This window comes from Callorhinus ursinus, unplaced genomic scaffold (genome assembly GCF_003265705.2).
Source record: "Callorhinus ursinus isolate GAN/ISIS: 27379988/994484 unplaced genomic scaffold, GSC_fseal_2.0 scaffold9, whole genome shotgun sequence".
Lineage (NCBI taxonomy): Eukaryota > Metazoa > Chordata > Mammalia > Carnivora > Otariidae > Callorhinus > Callorhinus ursinus.
In genome coordinates, this window is record NW_027397071.1 from 59,771,688 (window position 1) to 59,794,753 (window position 23,066).

The 23,066-nt window shown below is 46.1% G+C and overlaps 1 protein-coding gene across 1 annotated transcript; it reads right to left on the bottom strand.

Annotated features, from left to right (window-relative positions):
• Positions 1 to 8,527: 8,527 nt before the first annotated feature.
• GPX7 (glutathione peroxidase 7) lies at positions 8,528 to 18,197 on the bottom strand. The gene is made up of 3 exons (XM_025871630.2): positions 17,131 to 18,197; positions 12,316 to 12,577; positions 8,528 to 10,323 (listed from the first exon to the last, which is right to left on the bottom strand). The coding sequence occupies exons 1-3, from the start codon at positions 17,515 to 17,517 to the stop codon at positions 10,160 to 10,162; spliced, it is 813 nt and encodes a 270-aa protein (XP_025727415.2). The 5' UTR covers positions 17,518 to 18,197; the 3' UTR covers positions 8,528 to 10,159.
• Between the last annotated feature and the right edge of the window lie 4,869 nt (positions 18,198 to 23,066).

Below are 23,066 nucleotides of genomic sequence, written 5' to 3' on the forward strand. Positions count from 1 at the left end.
CCTGTGGCCTGATGTAGCTCTATGCCAAAGGTAAGGCTGGGTAATTAGAGTTCAGGCCAGATTTCAATTTCCACTTGTCTTTTCTGCTGCATATCTTCAAAAACCTGCATGGCCGCAAGGGTCAACTTTGCCTTAAGGAAGCAATTTTTTTAATTATTTTTTTTTAAGATTTTATTTATTTATTTGAGAGGGAGAGAATGAGAGATAGAGAGCACGAGAGGGAAGAGGGTCAGAGGGAGAAGCAGACTCCCCACTGAGCAGGGAGCCCGACGCGGGACTTGATCCCGGGACTCCAGGACCATGACCTGAGCCGAAGGCGGTCGCTTAACTGACTGAGCCACCCAGGCGCCCTATTTTTTTTATTTTTAAGATTTTATTTATTTATTTGAGAGAGAGCAAGAGATAGAAACAGAGGGAGAGAGAGCACAAGCAGGGGGATAGTCAGAGGGAGAAGCAGACTCCACCCAGCAGGGAGCCCAACACGGGGCTCAATCCTAGGAACCCGGGGTCATGACCTGAGCCGAAGGCAGATGCTTAACCCACTGAGCCACCCAGGTGTCCCCTCAAGGAAGCAATTAATAACTGAACAAATCATTCTGAAATATGAGTATTATATATATAAATATGTAGGTATTATATATATCGAGGCTCAGAGAGGTTAAACTACTCACTTGAGGACCCAGTCTGTTTTGTCCTGGATCTATCAGTCCCCAAAGCTCAAGGAAACACTCCTATGACTACCTCCTTCTCTGGTCTCAACATGAATCAATCACTTTACATGTTAGTAAGCATTTTTCATATTCACAGTTCTTTGTCAGCCCACAATCAGCCACTTCTGGAATTTACTCCAAGATTTCTGCAGTCTGGAGTGGATGTCTTACCTTCTTCCAGGATTATGTCTCTAACCCTAAACCCCCTGTCCTAGCTGGAGTGTTATCAGAGTCCAGGAAGCAGAGAACAGGGAAAAGCAAGGACTTTGGTACCAGATCAGCCTGTCTCTACTTGGCAGTTGACTTCCTGGGAGAATCTGGACTTCTTACTTGGCCTCATCTGTAAAATGGACATCAAAATACCTACCTTATAGAAATGAGGTAGAGGTATGTGAGCACTTGGGAAAGGTTAGTCCTCCTCTTCCTTCCACGTTGCTGAGAGCAAGGCCACACACAAAAGAAACTGCAGCATTTGTTTACAGAAGATTCTTAGTGATGTTTGTCAACCCTAGGACTGGAACTGCCTTTTCTCTTGATCTTGGGCAAGTCTGTTCCCCTCTCTGAGCCTCAATTACCTGTCTTTTAAATGGAGAGAGTAATACCTAAATACCCACAAGAAGAACTATCATTTACTGGATATTTACTATGTGTCAGATACTGCAGTGGTTTGTGGGTGTATTAGCATTTAATCATCCCAATAGGCTTATGAGTTAAGTGCTATTAATATCCCCCACATCCCAGAGGAAGACACTGAGGCCCAGAGAGGTAAAGTACTTTGTTTATGAGTCACCCAGCTGCTAAGCAGCAGAGCTGGGATGTGAATCCTGCTTTGCAATACTCTAGACTAGGATTTCTCAACCTATTGACGTTTTGAGAAAATTCTTTGTTGTGGTGGACAGTCCTGTGCATTATAGGATGTTTAGCAGCTTCTGTGGCCTCTACTCACTGGATGCCAGTAGTACCCATCTCCCAGTTGTGACAACAAAAATTGTCCCCAGATATTGCCAAATGTTCCCTGGCAAGCAAAATCACCCTTAATTAAAAACCACTTGTCTATACTCTAGAGTCCTAGACAATGTCTTTCCTCTGCAATGTGACCAAGCTAGGGAAGCTTCTTTCCCCACAAGAGTCAGTAAAGGAAATCACCTGCAGACAAGTACTACACTGATGATAATGCTGTTTCATATTTATTACAGCCCACTTCCACTTACAGAGTGCCTTCTCATACATTAGTTTATCTGAATATTCCAGCTGAGAGAATACATAGAAGTGTCTAGCACGGTGCCCAGTACTTATTAGGTATCATCTTGATTTTCTTTTATTGGCTAGATGATGGTTTCATGAGGTTAAGTGACAGTTCCAGGGTTACACAAGCTGGTAAGTGGGTATTGTCATTGGTCATGTCGATTAACCTGTTAACTATGGTTCTCAGCTTTTCTACTTTAATCCTGTCAAGAGTTTCTGCTTTCATTGGGTGGAACAAGGTAAATCAGAAGAGTTAGAATCTTTGTTTCCCGGAGTTGAAAGGATCTTAGAGGCTATTAGCTCATCTCCCTACTACATGGTGTTCAATCCAGGGAAGGGTTGCCAGATAAAATACAGGGTGGCTAGGTTAAAATTGAATTTCAGTACACAGCAAATAATTTTTTTAAAAGATTTAATTTATTGGGGTGCCTGGGTGGCTCAGTCATTAAGCGTCTGCCTTCGGCTCAGGTCATGATCCCAGGGTCCTGGGATCGAGCCCCGCATCAGGCTCCCTGTTCAGTGGGAAGCCTGCTTCTCCCTCTGCCTCTGCCTTTCCCCCTGCTTGTGCTCTCTCTCTCTCTCTCGCTGTCTCTCCTGCTCTCTGTCAAATAAATAAACTCTTTAAAAAAATTTATTTATTTGAGAGAGTGCAAAAGCAGGGGGAGTGGGAGAGGGAGAAGCAGGTTCCCCACTGAGCAGGGAGTCTGACTCGGGCCTCGATCCCAGGACCCCGAGATCATGACCTGAGCCAAAGACAGAAGCTTAACCGACTGAGCCACCCAGGCGCTCCAACAACAAATAATTTTTTAAAAGAAGTGTGCCCCATGTAAGCATCACTAGTACCAAAGACAATGGTGGCCCTGGCACTCCCTCCGGAGAATGATGAGCAGGGCTCGATTGGCCATGCGATCAGAGTGGAGCACTTATATTCTAAAGGATTAGAGGAAGGGGTCTTCTGACTGGGCTTTCCCATCTCACTGAGATGGGTCACCCCTTCTGTGGGAGGAGCCTATCTGATGCAGGGGCTCAGACATTCCTTGGGACATTCAGAAACACAGATGACGACAATGAGGTCAGTCAGTTGACAAATGCCTTTTGAACACCCACTCTGAGCCAAGCATTTCTTATACTCAAAGAATACAAGAGGGATAAGGCAATACCAATATAACAATATCAAGGAAGGTGAGAAATTTTTTTACCTGTGCAATGGGAGGAAGGAGTAGAGAATACAGCAAGAAATGGAGGACGATGAGGTACAAGGATTTGGAATGACAGATTAAGGAACTGAGCATTTACTCCAAGAAGAGGAATGGAGGACACATTGAGGCAGAGAGATGATATGCTCACATTTGCTTTTTGGAACATCATTTAGCTTGTGATGTGAAGGATGAATTGGAGGAGGGAGTTGGAACCAAGTTGATGAGCTGGAAGGATGGTAAGTCTTGAGTTAGGTTAATGGTAGCAGAAAGAAGGAGAGGGGAGAGATTTGAAAGATGTTAAGATATGGGGCTTTTCTTTTCTGCCCCCCAACTATTGGGGCTATTTGTTCTCCCCTTCTTCTATGTTAATGAAACTCCCAATTTTCATCTGGGCACATGGCCACACAAATAAAAACTTTATTTCTCAGTGATCCTTGTCAGAGTGGCTATTTGGTTAAGTTCTTCTGACCCGTAACTTAAAAGTATAGGGTTGAGGGGTGCCTGGGTGGCTCAGTTGGTTGAGTGTCCGACTCTTGGTTTCAGCTCAGGTCATCATCTCGGGGTGGTGGGATCGAGCCCCATGTCAGGTTCTGTGCTCAGCAAAGAGTCTGCTTGAGATTCTCTCTCTCCCTTTCTCTGCCCCGTCTCTGCTCACACACTCTCGGTAAATAGCATAACATAACATAACATAACATAACATAACATAATATAAATACATAAAATCTTTTTTTTTAAAAAAGGTATAGGGTTGAGGTGGCCAGCTGTCTTGGATTGTGCAGATGATGGCAATATCCTAAGGATGGCAGAGCCATTAACCTGGCTAAAGGTCCAACTTTACATAGGATAAAAATAAACTTTGACTTTATTTGAGGATGTGTTTACTTTGGCTTCCTATTATAGCTGCCAAATCTCCATCCTAACATAAAAAGGTAAAAGCCACAGGTGAGAGCTAAGATGTAGGGACTAAAGGAGATGCGGGGAAGAGAGGAAGCTGCAGAGGTTTTTGTTATACCCAAGGCAGTGTTTCTTTTTTGAAATGTACCCTTTTGACCACCTGCAGTGTAATCTCTTAGGGTGGAGTCCACTTGGTGATTTATAGGGACGTAGGCCTTGGCAATCCCCTCCCTCAACTGCCAGGCTGGCCCTGCTAGAACTGGGATCTGCCAGGTCCGCCTGCCTTCTGCAGGGGTCTCCATAGTGATCTATCCTCCAGGCAGCCAGCAGAATAGGCTGCTTCTTCTATTGGTAGTTCAGTGTCTGCCTCTGCCCCAGAGTTTATTTCTGGCCTTCAGATTTGAGACTGAAGACAAGCTCTGTCATGCTAAGTCAGGTCACTGTCATTTTTTACCTGGATTACACAGGCCCTGAATGATCTGGCCCGACTACCTCTCTCGCCCTTCACCTTATCACATGGCTCCAGACAGCACTGGTACCATCCTATTGAGTATCTTCCTTCCTTAGGGCCTCCATCTACTTAGGAACTTCCCACTTCTTTCTCCTAACTCTTTTTTAAAAATTTTTTATTTACTTTTTAAAAAGATTTTATTTATTTATTTGAGAGAGAGAGAACACAAGCAGGGGCAGTGGCAGGCAGAAGGAGAAGCAGACTGCCCGCTGAGCAAGGAACCTGATGTGGGACTCGATTCCAGGACCCTAAGATCATGACCTGACCCAAAGGCAGATGCTTAACCAACTGAACCACCCAGGTGCCCCTCTTTCCCCTAACTCTTATTAAAATTTCAGCTCTTGGACACCTGGGTAGCTTAGTCATTTAAGCATCTGAGTTTGGCTCAGCAGGGAGTCTGCTTCTCTCTCTCCCTCTGCCCCACCCCACCTTGTGCACGCTCTCTCAATCAAATAAATAAATAAATAAAATCTTAAAAATAAATAAATAAAATAAAATTTCAGCTCTTGGCTTAAATGTCATTCCTCAGGGAGACCTCTGAACTCCAGGATAGCTCCAGTGTCAGCCTCCCTGTACTTCTTCCTGGTGCTTATCATAATTATGTAATAATTGCTGTAATTATTTGTTTAATGCATGTCTTTCCCACTAATGTTTGTCTTTCCCACTCTTCTCTAAGTGCCATGGCAGCTGAGGACACGCCTGTTTTGTTCACGGATTTATCCCTAGAACCTAGTACAGAACTTGACAAATAAACAGTGCTCAAGAAATATTTGTTGAATGAATGTCCCTTTCAACCATAACTTTCCAGGAAGCACCCTCATAGTCATACTCTCCACTCACCACACTCTAGCCCAGCTCAGAGAGGTAAATAAGCAATTAGAATAGACCTCCCTTTCTTGGAGGACCTGGGACCAGTTGATGAAGGAGAGGTCAGCCAAACACAAAGGCCTTTGTCATATCCACAGCCAGAAGTGACCCCTGTCCAAACTCCTACCTAGTGGTCTCTGGTTTGCTAATTTACTCTGAACTAATAGCATATAGGTAAGGGATCAGTATAAGATTTAAGCAGATAACTAAAATATCGATTAATAATTAAGGCTTGGCAAATAGCTAAACTACTAAGTGCTGAGATAAAACCTGATAAATGAAGTACATTGCTTATAAATAAAGTGTTAGAAAATAACTAAACTGCTAGTAGAAAATAAAAGATTAACTACTCAAGTGTTAGGTGATTACCAAGGGATTAATTTAAACCTAAGTTGTTAGCAGATACTGGTTAGCCAATGACTAAGGTAACAGTTGATAAGGATTTAAAGTGAGATTTTTTTTTCCTAGGGAACTCTTGCACATTAGAGGGGACATGGGAGCAGCAGAATGCTGATAAAGCGTAGGAATGAAGGCCTACTTGGGACTGCAAAATCCTCAGCTGGACTAAATTTCTGGGGGAAACTGTTTGCTCATCTTTGGTTTCTAGGTAGGTTCTAATCAGGGACAGCATGGAGCTGGTGCTCAAAATGCTTACTTTAGAATTATATATGCTGAAGGCCAGGTGCTGTGCTAAGGAGAAAAAGGAGAACAGTTGCTTAAATAATAGCACAGTGAATGAATGGTGTGTGAAAGGAAAGGCTTTGGGGGGGGTTTGGCAAAGGCTGAGTGGAAGCGAGAGAGGTATGTCAGGGAGACATGATGAGTTTAGTTCTGGACATGTTGAACTGAAATGTCTGTAGACATGCCCACTAGGCAGGTGAATATGAGTCCACTATAGATACAAGGTAGAGATTTGAGTGTCAGTAGGATGTAGATGGTGGGATGCCTGGATGGCTCAGTTGGTTAAGTGCCTGACTCTTGATTTTGGTTCAGGTCATGATCTCAGGGTTAAGGGACTGAGCCCCATGACAGGCTCTGCGCTCAGCTTGGAATCTGCTTGAGATTCTCTCTCCCTTTGCCCCTCTCCTGGCTAGCTCCAAATAAATAAATAAATAAAATCTTTTTGTGGGAGAGGGAGAAGCAGGCTTCCCGCCTAGTAGAGAGCCCGATGTGGGGCTCGATCCCAGGACCCTGGGATCATGACCCGAGCTGAAGGCAGACGCTTAACAACTGAGCCACCCAAGTACCCCAATAAATAAAATCTTTTTAAAAAATAGGGCACTGATGTTGGTCCAAACTATGAGGTACATTCAGATGGCTGCCGTAGAGCAGCACATGGAGTGAGAAGAAGGAAGACCAAGAGGGCAGGAGGAAGAGACATCAACAGATATGAGAAGGAAGCAGCACTCAAAGAGAAAGGGGTAAAACCAAGAAAGATAGTAGAATGAAAGGGAAGAGAATGTGTCAGGGAGAAGAGTGCAGTCAGCAATGTCAGATGTGGCTGAGAGGTCAAGCAGGATAGGTCAGAGAGATGTCCATTGAGAATGTGGTTCTGAGGTGTCCATCACGAACATTCCTATGATTGCTGCATTTCATTGTGTGTATGTGTGTGCACAGCATATGCAGAGCTGGAACCTGGAGCAGGGTGTGTAAGGGCGGGCTGGAGGCCACCATAGTGGGGCTTGTGGTCTGCTCACAGAGAGCCTTCATTTACTCTGGGTAGCTTTTGAGAGGGACCATTAAGGGACACTGCCAAGAACTAAGCACAGTCCTTTCATTGTCCAGTGGGAAAATGGAAGACAGCAGAGAGGCAACAGTTTGCTCAGTCTGAGTCAGGGGCACAGCCAGGACTTAAATCTGAGTCTCCCTTCTAGAAGAGTGACCTTGGGAGGAGTGGACATGAAATTCTTATTAGCTAATGAATTATCAGTGATTTTGCCCATCATCTCAGTTTTTAGCAGCCTCTTTTTATATTTCTATAAAAGTGAAATGCATATTTTACATACAAAATTCAAACATTACAGAAATACTTAACAAAGACCGTGAAGGTCTCCTGTTATCCTCTCTTTCCCCTGACTCCCTCATTGACAACCACCATTAATACTTTGGTCTAGGGGTACCTGGGTGGCTCAACTGGTTAAGCATTAATGACCTCAGGGTCTTGGGATTGAGCCCTACATTAGCCCCACATCAGGCTCCGCACTCAGGGAGCAGGGGGTCTACCTGTCCCTCTGCCCCTCCCCACTCATACTTCCTCTCTCAGATAAATAAATAAAATCTTAAAAAAAGTTTAGTCTACATTCCTCTCTCTCCCTCTCACTTAATATTGGAAAATTTTGATAAAAATATTATACTTCTTTATACTGGATTTTTTTTAAAAAAATTTTTATTTTTAAGTAATCTCTACACCCAACATGGGGTTCGAACTTACAACCCCAAGATCAAAAGTCACATGCTGTACAGACTGAGCAGCCAGGCACCCCTAGACCAGATTTTTGTGTGTGTGCATGTATTCATTCTGTTTTACAAGTTGCCCTTTTTTCACTTTTGGACAACTTTTTCTATGGTAGCATATAGAAATTCTAGTTCATTCGTTTTGGGGCCCCTGGCTGGCTCAGTAGACCGTGTGACTCTTAGTCTCAGGGTTGTGAGTTCAAGCCCCACGTTGGGTGTAGAGATTACTTAAAAATAAAATATTTTAAAAAATCTAATTCATTCATTTTATTTTAATTTTTTTTTTGATTTAAAAAAATGTTAAGTAATCTCTACACCCAACGTGGGGCTCAAACTCAACCCTGAGACCAAGAGTCTCATGGTCTACTGACTGAGCCAGTCAGGTGCCCCTAATTCATTTTTTTTAATAACTGTATTAGTATACCATTTGGATTTGTACCACAATTCATTATCAGACCATATTGATGGATACAGGGTTGCATCCAATTTTCACTATTATGAACAATGTACATACATATTATTGTACATATATATTTGCACAGTTTGGGAGACTTCTAGGATGAGAAATGATGGATCAAAGGACATGAACATTTAGTTTTGTTTTTTTATTTATTTTTTTTGAAGATTTTATTTATTTGAGAGAGAGAGAGAATGAGAGACAGAAAGCACTAGAGGGAGGAGGGGCAGAGGGAGAAGCAGACTCCCCGCTGAGCAGGGAGCCCGATGCGGGACTGGATCCCGGGACTCCAGGATCATGACCTGAGCCGAAGGCAGTCGCTTAACCAACTGAGCCACTCAGGGGCCCGAACATTTAGTTTTAAAAGATACTGCCAAATCACCCTCTAAAAACTTGTGCCAGTTCATTGTCCCACCAACAGTTACTATGAATGCCCGTTTCCTCACATCCTTACCAACTATGGGTATTATCATTTAAAAAAATCTTTCCAGGGACACCTGGGGGGCTCATTGGGTTAAGCGTCTGCCTTCAGCTCAGGTCCCACATCAGGCTCCTTGCTCAGTGGGGAGCCTGCTTCTCCCTCTGCCTGCCGCTCCCCCTGCTTGTGCACTCTCTCTCTCTCAAATAAATAAATAAAATCTTAAAAAAAAATCTTTCCAACTTTAATGAGGCTGAGTATCTTCTCATATCCTTATTATCCATCTACATTATCCTATGAATTATCTATTCATATCCTTTGCCTATTTGTTTTTTGTTTTTTTTTAATAAGTTCTGTTTGGCTCCTTTTTTAAAATTTATTTCTTTATTTTTTTAAAGATTTTTATTTATTTATTTGAGAGAGAGAGACACAGAGAGACAGGGAACACAAGCGGGGGTAGTGGGAGAGAGAGAAGCAGGCTTCCCGCCGAGCAGGGAGCCCGATGCGGGGCTCGATCCCAGGACCCTGGGATCATGACCTGAGCCGAAGGCAGACGCTTCACGACTGAGCCACCCAGGTGCCCCTCGTTTGCCTATTTGTTATTACAGTGTACTTTTGGTCAGTAAATTGCTATTGGGCAATAATGATTGGCTTGATAAAAAAAATTAGGAAGTCTTTGTACCAAATTGCTAACAGTATTTATTTACCTCCAGGGAGTGAGATATAGAAAATAAGGGGGATATCTTCATTTTTATTTTATATCATCCTGTATTATTTTACAATCTATTTGCATTACTTTTGTAATTTAAAAAAATAATACAGAGGACAACAATTACAACAACAAATAAATCTTTGGCCTGGATTCTCAATGGCTGGAAATTCATGTTGGGCACAAGTTTTTATTGATTACAAGTTATTTTTTGGTTTATATGCAAAAAAAAAACAACCCCCCAAAAAACAAAACCATTTACTGAATGCCTCCTAGTGAGCTGGCACTGCACTAGGCACTTTCATAGAGCTTTCATCCTCATCCTCACAACAGCCCTGTGAGGTAGGAATTGGTCCCATTTTACAGAGTTCTTAGTAGGCAGGAGATTATTGTTTGATATACTTCTATTTGCCACATGCTTTCATGGACTAGAGGTTCTTACTGGCTGGTGATTCATTAGTCAAGAGCTATCACTGGCCAGGAGTTCCTATAGGTTGTTCTAAGACTCAAATAATCAAAATACTAGAAATTTTCCCCCATAGGAGTGATAGGGTAGGTGGGATAAAAATGGAGGAAAGAGAGTACATAGGCCCTCCCTCCAAGCACCATTGAGCACCACTGAGTTTGCTTTGGTCACCCATTCAAGGTGGAGGATGGGGGGTTGGGATGGGACAGTGGGAGAGGAGAGAAAGTGGTTATAAGTCTTCTCGCTTCTTCAGGATGAGTTTCCTCACGAGTGCTGTGATCTGGGGCCTGATCTCTTCCACCGACACAGTTGGGTCCCAAGCCCCTACTACCTTTCCATCTGGGGCCACTAGGTACTTCCAGAAGTTCCAGGTGGGCTCCTTCCCAGAAGTCTCTAGAGAAAAAGGAAGAAAGAGAGCAAAGTGTGCTTCCCTGTGTCCCCTCTCCTGGAATTCCACTACCAGTGTCCATCCTTCCCTTGAAGCAGTGGTTCTATTAGTTAGAATTAACTAGAGAACTTTCAAAAAAATCCTGATGCCCATGGGGCACCTGGGTGGCTCAGTCAGTTAAGCGTCTGCCTTCAGCTCAGGTCATGATCTCGGGGTCCTGGGATCAAGCCCCAAATTGGGCTCCCTGCGCAGCGGGGAGTCTGCTTCTCCCTCTCTCTCTCTGCCCGTCCCCCCACCTGTGCATGCACTCTTTCTCGTTGTCTCTCTCTCTCTTTTTTTTAAAGATTGTATTTATTTATTTGAGAGAGAGAGAATGAGAGATAGAGAGCACGAGAGGGAAGAGGGTCAGAGGGAGAAGCAGACTCCCTGCTAAGCAGGGAGCCCGATGTGGGACTCAATCCTGGGACTCCAGGATCATAACCTGAGCCGAAGGCAGTTGCTTAACCAACTGAGCCACCCAGGCGCCCTGTCTCTTTCAAATAAATAAATAAAATCTTTAAAACAAAACAAAACAAAATAAAATAAAATCCTGATGTCCAGTCCACCCGCCAGTCTACTTAAATCAGAATCTCTGGTGTTAAGATTCAGGCGTCAGTATTATTTAAAAGCTCTCCAGGAGATGCCACTATGGCCGCAAGGTTGAGAACTACTGCTGTAGGATTCTGTGAAATGCTTGATAAAGCAGTATCAGGTCCTCCTTTCTTAATGATCTCAAACTTCTGAATAATCTACACCCTATTCTCAAAGGCAATCTTAATGGTTTCCAAATGTTAGTCTGTGGACTGGTTGCATCTGAATCGTGGTGGTGGTATGGTGGGGGTGGTTAAAATAAACAGATTCTTGGGCCCTGATTCAGTAGGTCTCAGTCTAAACCACTTTTAAGAGCCCCCCAGTTGCTTCTAAAACAGTGTTAGGTTTGATCTATAACTATGGGAACTGGAAAGGTACTAATAAAAACACATGGAGAAAAAAAGCAAGTATTAGGATTGACCCATAGAGCAAAATTCAAGTCAGCCTCAGTAAGGGATCTTCTGTTTGCTACACTGTTGTTTTTCATTTACTCCTCCAGGTGAATGCGGGGGTGGTGGTGAGGGATATGAAGGCAGTCAGAAGCATAGAATAGAAGGCAAAAATGGAGCCCCCAATGGAAGAGAAAGGCCCAAGCGAGGAAACAGGGCCATAATAACAAGCTTGGCCCATGACCCCATCTTGTGGTTCTAAGGCTCCTGGGGGTGCAGAAGGGATCTATTTCTGAAATATTAATATCTGGTATTTTTGGCTCTGAAGGTTTCCCTCTCATGGTCTACAAACTTGGCCCCTAACTTAGGACAGGAGATACCTGTCAGCCATCTCGGTCAGCCTTCTCCAGGCATGTGGCATCCCGTCTGTGCCTTGGTTTCCCTATCCTAAGTCCATAATTCACATTGACTAAATCTGAGGGCCCAGTCTCTTTTTTTTTTTTAAAGATTTTATTTATTTATTTGAGAGAGAGAGAGAGAGCACATGAGAGGGGGGAGGGTCAGAGGGAGAAGCAGTCTCCCTGCTGAGCAGGGAGCCTGATGCAGGACTCGATCCAGGGACTACAGGATCATGACCTGAGCCGAAGGCAGTCGCTTAACCAACTGAGCCACCCAGGCGCCCGCCCAGTCTCCTTTTAAGAACCCCTGCGTATGAAAACAGGATCCCAGAGAAGTCTGCAAGAGTAACTCTGAGGGAGAACCTCAAGGCAGCGCAGCAGGGTGGGGGTTAGTAATATTCTCGGGCAGGAATACATCTCAGCTCATCCTCAAAGATTAGTGCTGGAACAGACCAGGAGCCTACATGCAGGGATCTGGAAGGGGCCCCAGGTCACCCAGCCAGCCAGTGGCTTCTGCCTGCCCCAGGGAGCCATGACCTCAGTCAGCTCTGGGAAGATGAGGGAAAGGATCAGGACTCACGGATCAGGTACTTGAAGGCAGGGTGGGCACCAGTGCCTGTGACTGCGACCTTGCTAAACATGGGAAAAGAAACACTGTAGGTGCGGCGGGCAAAGCTCTCGATCTCCTTGTTGGTATCAGGCTCCTGCTGGCCGAACTGGTTGCAGGGGAAGGCAAGCACATTGAAGTGGTGGGGCCCCAGGTCCCGTTGCAGCTGCTGCAAGGCTCGGTAGTGCTGGTCCGTGAAGCCGCACTCGCTAGCCACATTCACCACCAGGGACACCTGGTTGGCAAAAACAAAACCCAGACACATACACAACCCAGTGATGAGTCATGCACTTGTACATGACCTGACATGCCCACACGGTGACCACCCCCAACAATTAATGCTTTCTCATGTATACAAGGGCACAATGTATACATACATAAGCGTGCAACCCTCTCACAGATACATGAACACATGCATGCAGGCACTAATGAAATCAAACATGCAGGGGCTACAGATTATGTGTGCATACACATCCATGAACATTAATGAGAATAGGAATACAATATCCATAAATGGGGATGCATATGCCCCAAGATACAAAAATACATCAGCACACATCACACATGCCCACAAACACACACAACACATAGAGAGAGAGGTGCACACGCTGGTGAGCTCACATCACGAGGTAATGTAGGGGAGTAGAAAGGCAGATCTGGGTTCAATTTCTGGCTCAGTCAACTGGCACTCATCACTTTACATGGTCTCCCTTGTAATAAACCCACTGTGAACCCACTGAAGGCAGGAGCTATGTCTGCTTCACGCCTGGGCTTGACAAATGGAAAAAAAAGCAGAAAGTGTGTGCTCAATGAGTAAGTTAATGTGCACACGTTACACAGTCATCTGCACGGGTATATAGACAGACATGGGTTTTCTTCATAAAAGGACCCCACGGCAATCCATCCCATTTTGCCCCTCTCCCTCCAGCACACAAATATCACTTTCTTGAGTCACTAGACTAATCCTTAAATTTATTATCACCTTATAATAAATGCATTTATTTATAGCCTTTAGGTGATAAATACAAAGCTGGCTGATGGAACTCAATTATAATACTGCAGTTAGAACTTTGGCACCAAGGCTGTTTTTAGCTTCTAGTTATACATTGTTAAAGAATTCTTAAATCTTACCCTGTGTCTGGGCAGCCCAGCCCCACCCCCTTGGCCACTTTTTTGGAAGAGCAGGGATTATACTAGCTGGCTCCGTAAAGAGGGCTACCTCCCAGAGGCAGCCTGGCACTGGACATGCACAGGCACAAACTGCTCAGGCTACACAGGGTTTCTCAACCTCAGCACTATGGACATTCTGGGCCAGATAATTCTTCATTATGCAGGGGCTGTCCTATTCATTGTAGGAAGTTTAGCATCATCCCTGGCCTCTACCCACTAGATGTCTAGTTTTGACAGTCAAAAATGTCTCCATACATTGCTGTATGTCTCCTAGAGTAGTTGAGAACTACTTGGCTAGATGATGAGAACTGTTGAGTTATAACTCCCCTACCTGCCTCCACCAGATAAGAAAGGACCCATCCTATGGGGCCACAGGCCATTAGGACAGCCTCCCTCATTTGTGTCAGCATGTCATATTCTGCCTGTGGTGGTAAGAAACTAGGACCCTTAGCTCCCTTCCCTAGTTAGTGGTCTTCCTCTTCTCTGCTGGATCCCTGGGCAATGAGAACATTAAAGATTGCTTATTTTTACCCTACATCTTGTGCGTCTGCCCACTCTTTTGGAAGGAGGGAAATTCTGCTTCTAGTTCCATACCTGAAACCAAAAAGTTTATCCTTAAAGTGACCAAAACAAGGATAGACAGACACACCCAAATACAGTTAATTTACATATATGTATAATCAAACATAGATATAGACTCAGTGTGTGCATAGAAGTAAACAAACCATTTGCACACATGATACACTCAGGCCCACATGTACGTAAGCTCACACCCTAGACAAGCACATTCGCAGGTGGTCACCTATTCACCCATACTCAACACTGGTCTAAATGACAGCCTTCCCATATAGCCTGAGGGCACAAACCATACAATCTTGCTCATGGCTTTGTCTCCAGGGTTGGACCCAGTGCCACACAGGTACTGGAAGCCAGTAAACCTTTTTCAATTTTTTAAAAAAGACTGTGGTAAAATACACATAATGAGCCAGTAATTATTTACAAGTGAATGAATGACTCTACTGTCTAAATGGTAGATCCATCTTGGGTTAACTCACAGAATCCTTTACAGCTTCCCTGGACTGACTATTCCTGGTTTCCGTTTAAACCTGGCAGTTAAGAGCTTGGGCTTTGGAGCTGGACTGCCTGGGTTCAAATTCTGACTCTCTCTCTTAGTAGGTATGTGACTCTGTTCTTTTTGTTTGTTTCAATTTCTTTCAGATTGATTTCTTGGCTTCTCACTCCCATGCTTTTAAGGATTTACCAATGACCTAGAGTATTAAAACACTCAGAATTCTGAGATCACTTCTCTGGGTCATTTTTCTCCAAGATTTCTCTTCCTCACATTCTGAGTGCCTCATTACTTCTGAAAATAAATAGACTTTGTTTTATTTATGTCTTAGCACTTAGTACCACTGTACTAGGAATTACCTTGTTCATTTCTCTGTTCCTGTTTATTGTCTCTCTTTTCCATTTCATATAAGCTCTGGTAAAGTGGAAACTTAGTCTGTTTTGTTCACCACTGTATCCCAAGGACCGGCCTAGTACTTAGCATACAGTAGGTGCTCAATAATAATGAATGAATGAATAGCAGAGCTGGTCAAGTGCTAACCTGGGGCTCTCTGTCAAGCTGCACTAGAAGGAAGGAAAGACCTGACTGGGAATGGGCCCTACTCTTACAGGCTCTTTGTCCTCAGTCCTGGATGAATTTCTTGCTGGGGCCCACCAAACACAGGTATAGAGCATGCTACCAAGTGCTTCTGATGTAGGAAAATATTGAGGTTCGGTGCTGACAGCCAAGAAAGAATTCTTGAGATGTCTTTGGTGCAAAAAGGTACTTTTATTCAAGCAGGAGGACAGGACCCATGGGCAGAAAGCTGCTCTGGGGTCATGAGAAGTGGCTGATTATATACTTTCAGTTGAGAGGGGGTTAGGGATAGCCCAAGCCTCCAGGGTAATTTGGAAACAAGGTTTCCAGGATCCCGAGGGGCTAGCCATTGTTGGGAAAAGGTCATTTATTACTGTTCAGTAAAAATTCAGTCATGAGACCCTTCAGATGTGTATCAGTGGGTCATTGGCTTGGAGGATGATTGCTAACATCTATCTTGGAGGGTAGAGATACAGGAAGTTTCCAAAAAATTTTTATATGTTCAAGTAGATTCACAGGCTCCTGCGGGGTCAGGCTAAGATTGCCTTTTGTCCTTAGCAAAGTGTCAGCATCGAGGCAAGCTGAACTCCTAGAAAAAGGTCACTCTACCTGTTTCAAGACTTGTCGATGGGCTGTAGGCAGTAAGGAAATTTAATTTTTTCTTTTGCCTTTGTTTCCCACATCGCTCCCACACTGTCATCTCATTTGAAATTCACAACACCTTGAGGGACAATCCAGACAAGGAATATTGCCCCCAGGACCCCCAGTGTAACTGGGCACTGTAAGGCTGAGAAAGTGCTTTCTTCACGAAAGACTTCCTCCCAGGAGAAGAATGCTGATAGCCATTTTTGTGTGGTCCTTCCAAATCTGGATGCCGTACCTATGTGTCCTTTACCAACTCCCCACCTTTCCCACACCAAGGCCCTACCTAGGTTCATCTTTTTTTCTTTTTGTCTCAGGTCCATCTTGAGAAATGGACTTTGAGCGCTCTTCATTACACACAGGGCGGTATCTAGGCCTCTGAATATAGTGTTCAAGGCCCCTCGGGCTGTCCCTACTGACTTCAGCCTCATCTTCTACCACTAAGCCTCATGCTTTACTCCTGCAAGCAGAATGCTTGAAGCCCCCACATCCCTCCTCCATCCTTCTTGCTGTTTGCTTCTGATCTTTGGTATGAACAGTTCTTTGCCTGGAATGCTCTTCTTGGTCTTGCCAAAACTCACTCTTGTTTCAAAGACTCACCCAGGCACAGGGTCCTGTGAGTCCTCTCTGAGTCCTCTCTGAGCTGAGATTCCTTCTTGATAAGGAGACAGCAGTTAGCCTGGGTGACTCTTACAGCTCAGCCCCAGCTGCCATCTTAGGAGTTTGCCTAGAGAAGCCCACAGATGGATGGGTGATTCTCCTCCAGGCTCTGTGCTTTCTAGAGCTGTGTGACCCTATGCAAATACCTTCCTTTCCTCTAGTGTCCCATCTAAAGGAAGGTCTGTGTACGGTCCCCGTGCATCTGAACTGATAACTCCCCCTGCACTGCACATGGATTTTCACAATGCTCACATTGAACTCAATCATCAGCAACAATCCCAGCTCCCGGACACGGAAACTGGGGGTGGGAGAGACAAAGGCGGCAGGACGCTAGGGCTTCTTTCCGACCCGTGCGTGACAAAGGCTGGGCCCAGGCGAGCAGCCTCTGGGAGAGGTCAGGACTCCAAAGCGCAAAGTCGCTGGGAGGGAAATCGGCGTCGGCTGGGGGAGTCTCGGGTTTCACGGCGCGCCGGGGCCCTGCCACGTCGTCGCGGGACAGACCCAGCGCAGGATCTGGGGGCGCCGCACCCCGTGGGAAATGCCTGGGATGGTGGGAGCCAGGGCAGGGCTGCGGAGCCCCGTCGGAGCCACACCCGCAGGGTCGCGGGCCGCGGGGTTCGAGCACCAGGCCCTGTCGGGGCGGCGCTGAGGCCCCGCGGGCGGACACTCACCGAGCCGCGGTACTTCTCCAGTGACACCAACTTGCCCCGGATGTTGACCGCCTTGAAGTCGTAGAAGTCCTGCTCCCGCTGCGCGCAGGCCGCGGCCGACAGGAGCAGCCACGCCGCCACCACTGCAGCCACCATGACTGGCTCCCGAGCTGGCGGCGCTGCGAGGGCAAAATCGAGGCGGGGGGATCCAGCGTGGGGGGCGGGCGGAGGCGGCTCCGGCGCCGGGCGGCTGGGGCGGCTGGACGCGCCCCCTCGCCTTCTGCCCCGCTGGCGCTGGAGCACCGGGCTCTGGACCTCAGTCTCCCCGGCTGCACAGCGGGAGCGTCCGACTGCGCGCCGGTTTCCCGACCCCAGAGTCATGGTTTGGGGATTCTGACCAGAGACCATTCCGAGCAGTTGCAGTGAGGCTCCGTCTCGTTGCAGGATGCGGCGACTTGGTAGGGAAAGGAAGGTGAAAAACTGGATCTGAGAGCTCGGCTTTTAATGAGCTCGGGGGCCTTAAGCTGGTCACGCTACTTCTCTGGGGTTCAGCTTCTCCCTCTGTTCAGTGGAGCTAGCTAGCCTCCCTTGCTGACGCACCCGGACAATACAGAATGGGAGTAATAGAAAAATGGAGGTGAAACTGACGGGAGAAAAAGAAACAAAGGCCAGACTTTGCTGCTGCTGGGGGTCTGCAGGCAGAAACCCTGAGGCTTACAGATTGTAACACTCCTACAGCTCTCTCAAGGACTTCCTTTATTGCTTTACCGTTACAGCTTTGCTCTTATTAGTGTCACTTTCCCCAATAGCTGTAAACACTCCCCAAGATATATTTGCAATTACCTCCTGAGCATATGGCCCACTGATAGACATCTGAAGGGTCTCATGACTGATGTTTTACTAGGCAGTAGTAAATAAACTTATCTTAGCAGCAGCTAGCCCCCTCAAGGTCCTGAAAGCTTTACTTCCAAATTCCTTAGAGACTGTCGCCATCCTTAACCCCCACTAACTAAAAAGGGTATCATCAGTCACTCCTCACAACCCCAGTGCAGCTCTTTCTGTCCACAGGTCCTGTCCCCATGCCTTAATAAAACCACCTTTTTGCACCGAAAACGTCTCAAGAATTCTTTCTTGACTGTTTGCTCCTGGTCCATCTCTCTTCAAAATGCTTTGTCAGCTGAATGGTGCCTACAAACTTTAGGTGAATGAATATATGTTCCCTGAAGGAGATGGCACAGAGAAAGGGAAGAGAAGACAGAGGGCCTGTTGCAGGTTGGGTTTTGGGGAAGCAGATTCTGAGTCGGAGGTTACTGTGCAGGAATTTATGAGGGCTCACCCTTGGAATCAACACCTGTGGAAGGGAGGGAGGGAACAGGAGTGGGCCGAAGTTCGGAGCTCCTTGCAGGCCTGAGGACAGTCTTGGCTGACCCCATGCAGACTCTGGAGCTAGAATGGCCCATCAGAATAGGCCCCAGATAAGCTAAAATGGCCAGGCCAGGACTTTATATCCGTGTGTCACCAGTAGCTGGATGTGGGGCCACCTGGGAAGGGCGTGACAGGAGCCAAGGTGACTCTGTCCCTGGAGGGGCTAACAGTCAAAGGTTTTCCACTGACAGCCCTCCCAGCAGTTGGTGTCTCAGCTCTTAACTGCTGGGGAATCTGAGCAGCACTTCACAGTGTCTCCCATACTCAGAAAACCCTTACCGAGCCCCACAAAGTGCCCAGCACGGTGCTGGGTGCTGATGCTGTCCTAGCTCTTTGGGAGCTCACAGGCTGCTGTGAGAGTGTAGCCGGGGCACAGGGGTGCAAGAGCACCTGGCTCCAGGGGCCCCAAACAGACCAAGTTGGGCCACTTGTTACTGACAAAAATCCAAAGGCAAAGAGATGAGTGGTGGTGAAACGAGAAAGGAGTTTATTTCAGGAAGGCCAACACCGGGAAGACAGAGGACTAGAATCTCGAAGACGGTCTCCAAAGTGCCAAAAGTACTTCCAGATTTATATATGGAAAATGTGGGGCAAAAGTGGGTGGGTACATGCAGGTAGGAAGTGGCAGTCAAATTGATCGTTGTCTTGGAGTCAGTCATGGTCAGGGTCTTGCTGGCTCGGGGCAGTCCTGATCGCTTGAAGGGGTGGCTTGGGTTCCTTTGCCTGGAAGGTCTTCCATCTGAGCCAGGAGACAAACTGGAAAAAAGAACCCAACTGGAAAATTCGAGGTCAAAATGGAGGCAGCCGAAGTCCTCTTTCATGAGAAACCAGGTAAACTGGAGATTTGATGTAATGTGGTAAGGGCTAAGAACTCCTACAGCCACTCGACAAACACTTATTGAGTACCTGGTCTATGCCAGGTTCTGCTCTAGGTGCCTCTTAGGCAGTGATGAACAAGACAGCATGGTCCCTACCCAGGGGGAGACAGGTATTAACTAATTCATAAATAGGTCTATAATTACTACTGTGTTAAGTACCACCTAAACTAGCCTGGTGGGGGAAGCGGAGTCAGGCAAGGAGGGCTTCCCAGAGGAAAGAAAGTTTGAGCCGCACTCTGAAGAATAAGTAGAAAGTAGCCAGTTGAAGCAAGGAAGCAAGTGCAAAGGTCCTGAGGGAGAGAGAAACACGGTGCATTGAGAAGCAAAGAAGGCTAGTCTGGCTGGAGCAGAGAGAGCAAAGGGTGAGAGAGGAAGGTACTGTGGCAGGTAAGGGTGAGGTCACATAGTACCGGGTAGGCCACAATAAAGGGTATGGTCTTTAAGCCAAGAAATGAGGGTGATTGGTTATTGTTGTTATTTATTTATCTTTTTTTTCCTTTTAGAAGGGGAGAGAGGAGGGGCAGAGGGAGAGAAAGAATCTTAAGCAAGCTCCACACCCAGCATGGGTCTTGAACTCATGACCCTGAGATCAGGACCTGAGCTGAAATCAAGAGTCAGCGCTTAGCTGACTGAGCCACCCGGGTGCCCACTGTTGTTATTTAAAGCAGGGGTGTCGGGCGCCTGGGTGGCTCAGTTGGTTAGGCGACTGCCTTCGGCTCAGGTCATGATCCCGGAGTCCCGGGATCGAGTCCCACATCAGGCTCCCTGCTCAGCAAGGAGCCTGCTTCTCCCTCTGACCCTCCCCCCTCTCATGTACTCTCTCTCATTCTCGCTCTCTCAAATAAATAAATAAGTCTTTAAAAAAAAAAAAAGCAGGGGTGTCTAAGGATGTAGAAAGATCCCTCTGGATGTTTCAAAGAGAGTGGATAGAAACAGGAAAGAGCACATGTGTTCTAGGCACTGGGGTAACGGAAACTCTGGGTTTTTAAGGCCTAGAGGCAGTTGCTAACTTAGTAGTCAGGAAAGTCTTCCTGGAGGTGGTAACACTAGAATCATGTCTTCAAAGAGGAGTGGGAATTCTCCAGTTTGGGGAAGGAGAGGGCAAAATGTCAGCCTGAGAGAGCAGGGTCTGTGAAGGCACAGAGTCTTCACAAGAGTCTGCTTGGCTGTTGGGATGAGAAGGGTAGAGGGTAGGTGAGATTGGCGTGGTCATCAGGGGCCAGATGGAGAAGGGTCTTAAGTGCCAAGCCAAGGAGCTTGGACTTCACTCTGTGCTGTGACAGGCGAAGTTTTGGAGGGTGGGCACAAGATCACATAGTTAATGAAACTCAAATCCAGGCCTTCAAATTCAGAACATGGACACTTTCTGAACTGCCAAGGTGGCCTCTCTCTTCAAGAGCAGACAACATTATCAAGGAGAGGAGGAAAAGGAGAAAAGGTGCTCCCGGCAAGAGCCAAGACAGAAATGAGGTGCTCCTGCCATTCCCACTCCCTCCCCCACCTCCACCGTGGGAGCCTCGGGCCTGTGATGCTTCTATGGTATTAAATGGCTCCCGCTTTGCTCTGCCCCATGAAGATGTTGATCTCCCTTCCTGCCATCTGTCCCTTTCACTCAGCCTGTCCCTGGATGGCCCAATAACCATGAGTTCTCAAATTCTGCTCCATACAACTTAGAGTTTTGCAAGCTTGGCCAAGCTATTTCCTGTTAAAATCCAGATAGGAAGGCATTTCTACTAAGCAGGAAAAAAAAATAGTGATGATGTTTCTCACTTAAATTTCTCTTCTGGGGCCTATCCTCCTCCCCTATTCATGTTTGGGAACCCAGCTCAGATATCACCCTCCTCTGGTACTACACTTAATCATTCTCTCTTCTCTGATGCCTTTGGAGCTAGTACATTTTCCTCCTGGTGGGCTGGTGATAATATTGTGTAGCTGTCTGTTTCCATGGCTATCTTCCCCATCAGCCATTGAGGCAGGCTGGACCATATCAGAATCATCATTGTCCCCCTGGCATACACTAGATAAATATATTTATTTATATTGTACAATAAATATATTGTATAAATACAATAAATATATTTATTTTTCTTAAACCTTCTGGTGACTTTTATTACTTGTCTATGCTAGAATCTGATATGAGATGGATGCTATTGATTTTAGCTATCAGTGTATTTTCAGTTTATTCTCAGTCCACTATGAGTTTTTTGTGTTTCTGAAAGAGCACAGTTATTTCCAGGTGGTGTATCTATATAAGTGGGAGACCCACGGGCACACACAAATGCACACACAGTTAGCAGAGTGCCTGAAAGGGTAAGGGACTCACTCCTGGATATCCTGTACTCCTCTTCCCAATAATAAGCTCAAAGAAGCTTTTTGTGGGTATTTAGAATACTCATTAATGTTTTGTTCATTCCTCAAACTATTGATCACCTACTATCTACAAAACACATTTTTTTTCAAGATTGTATTTATTTATTTGACAGAGAGAGAGTGAGAGAGCACAAGCAGGGGGAGCAGCAGAGGGAGAGGGAGAAGCAGATTCCCGACTGAGCAGGGAGCCCGATGCAGGGCTTGATCCCAGGACCCTGGGATCATGACCTGAGCTGAAGTCAGACGTTTAACCGACTGAACCACCCAGGCACCGCAACAAAACACATTTTAGGGATTAGGAATATAGTAGTTAATAGGACAGACCAAAAAAAAAAAGAGACAATAGTTCTTTTTTTTTAAAAGATTTATTTATTTTTTATTTTGAGAGAGTGAGAATGAGAGAGAGAGAGAGTACATGAGAGGGGGAGGGTCAGAGGGAGAAGCAGACTCCCCACTGAGCAGGGAGCCCAATGCGGGACTCGATCTCGGGACTCCAGGATCATGGCCTGAGCCGAAGGCAGCCGCTCAACCAACTGAGCCACCCAGGCGCCCAAGACAATAGTTCTTGAACTTACATTCTTGTAGGGGGAAAAAGACTAATAACGAAAATGTATAATATGAAGCATATAGTACATTAGATGGTGGTAACTGGGGAGAGGGATAGAGAATGTGGCGGTGAAGGGAGGGCGGGGGAGTGGGAGGGATTTTGCAACTTTAATTCAAATGATCAGGAGGCCTCACTGAGAAAGTGGCATTTGAGCAAAGACCTGAAGAAAGAGAGCAAACAATGGGGAGAACTAGTAGAAGAGCGACATTCCAGATAGAGGAAATAGCAAGTCCACAGGCCCTGTGGCAGGAGCATGCAGGTGTGTCTGGAGAACAGCAAAGGGGCTAGTGTGGCTGGAGTGGAACAGATGAGGGGAAGAGTAGCAGGGGATGACGCTAGAGAGGTAATGGGATGGGAGCAGGCCAATACTGTAGGGCCTTACAAGCCATTGTAAAGACACTGGCTTGGAATCTGAGATGTTAAGTCATTAAAGAGTTTTAAGCAGGTGGGGTGCCTGGGTGGCTCAGTCCATTGAGCATCCGACTCTTGATTTTGGCTCAGGTCATGATTTCAGAGTCGTGGTGATGTAGTTTTTGAATGTTGGTGAGGTCCGGAGCCAATGGCCAAGAAAGAATTCTTGAGACATCTTTGGTGCAAAAAAGGTGGTTTTATTAAAAACCCGGGACAGGACTCAGTGGGCAGAGAGAGCTGCTGCCCTGGGATTCTGAGGATTGACT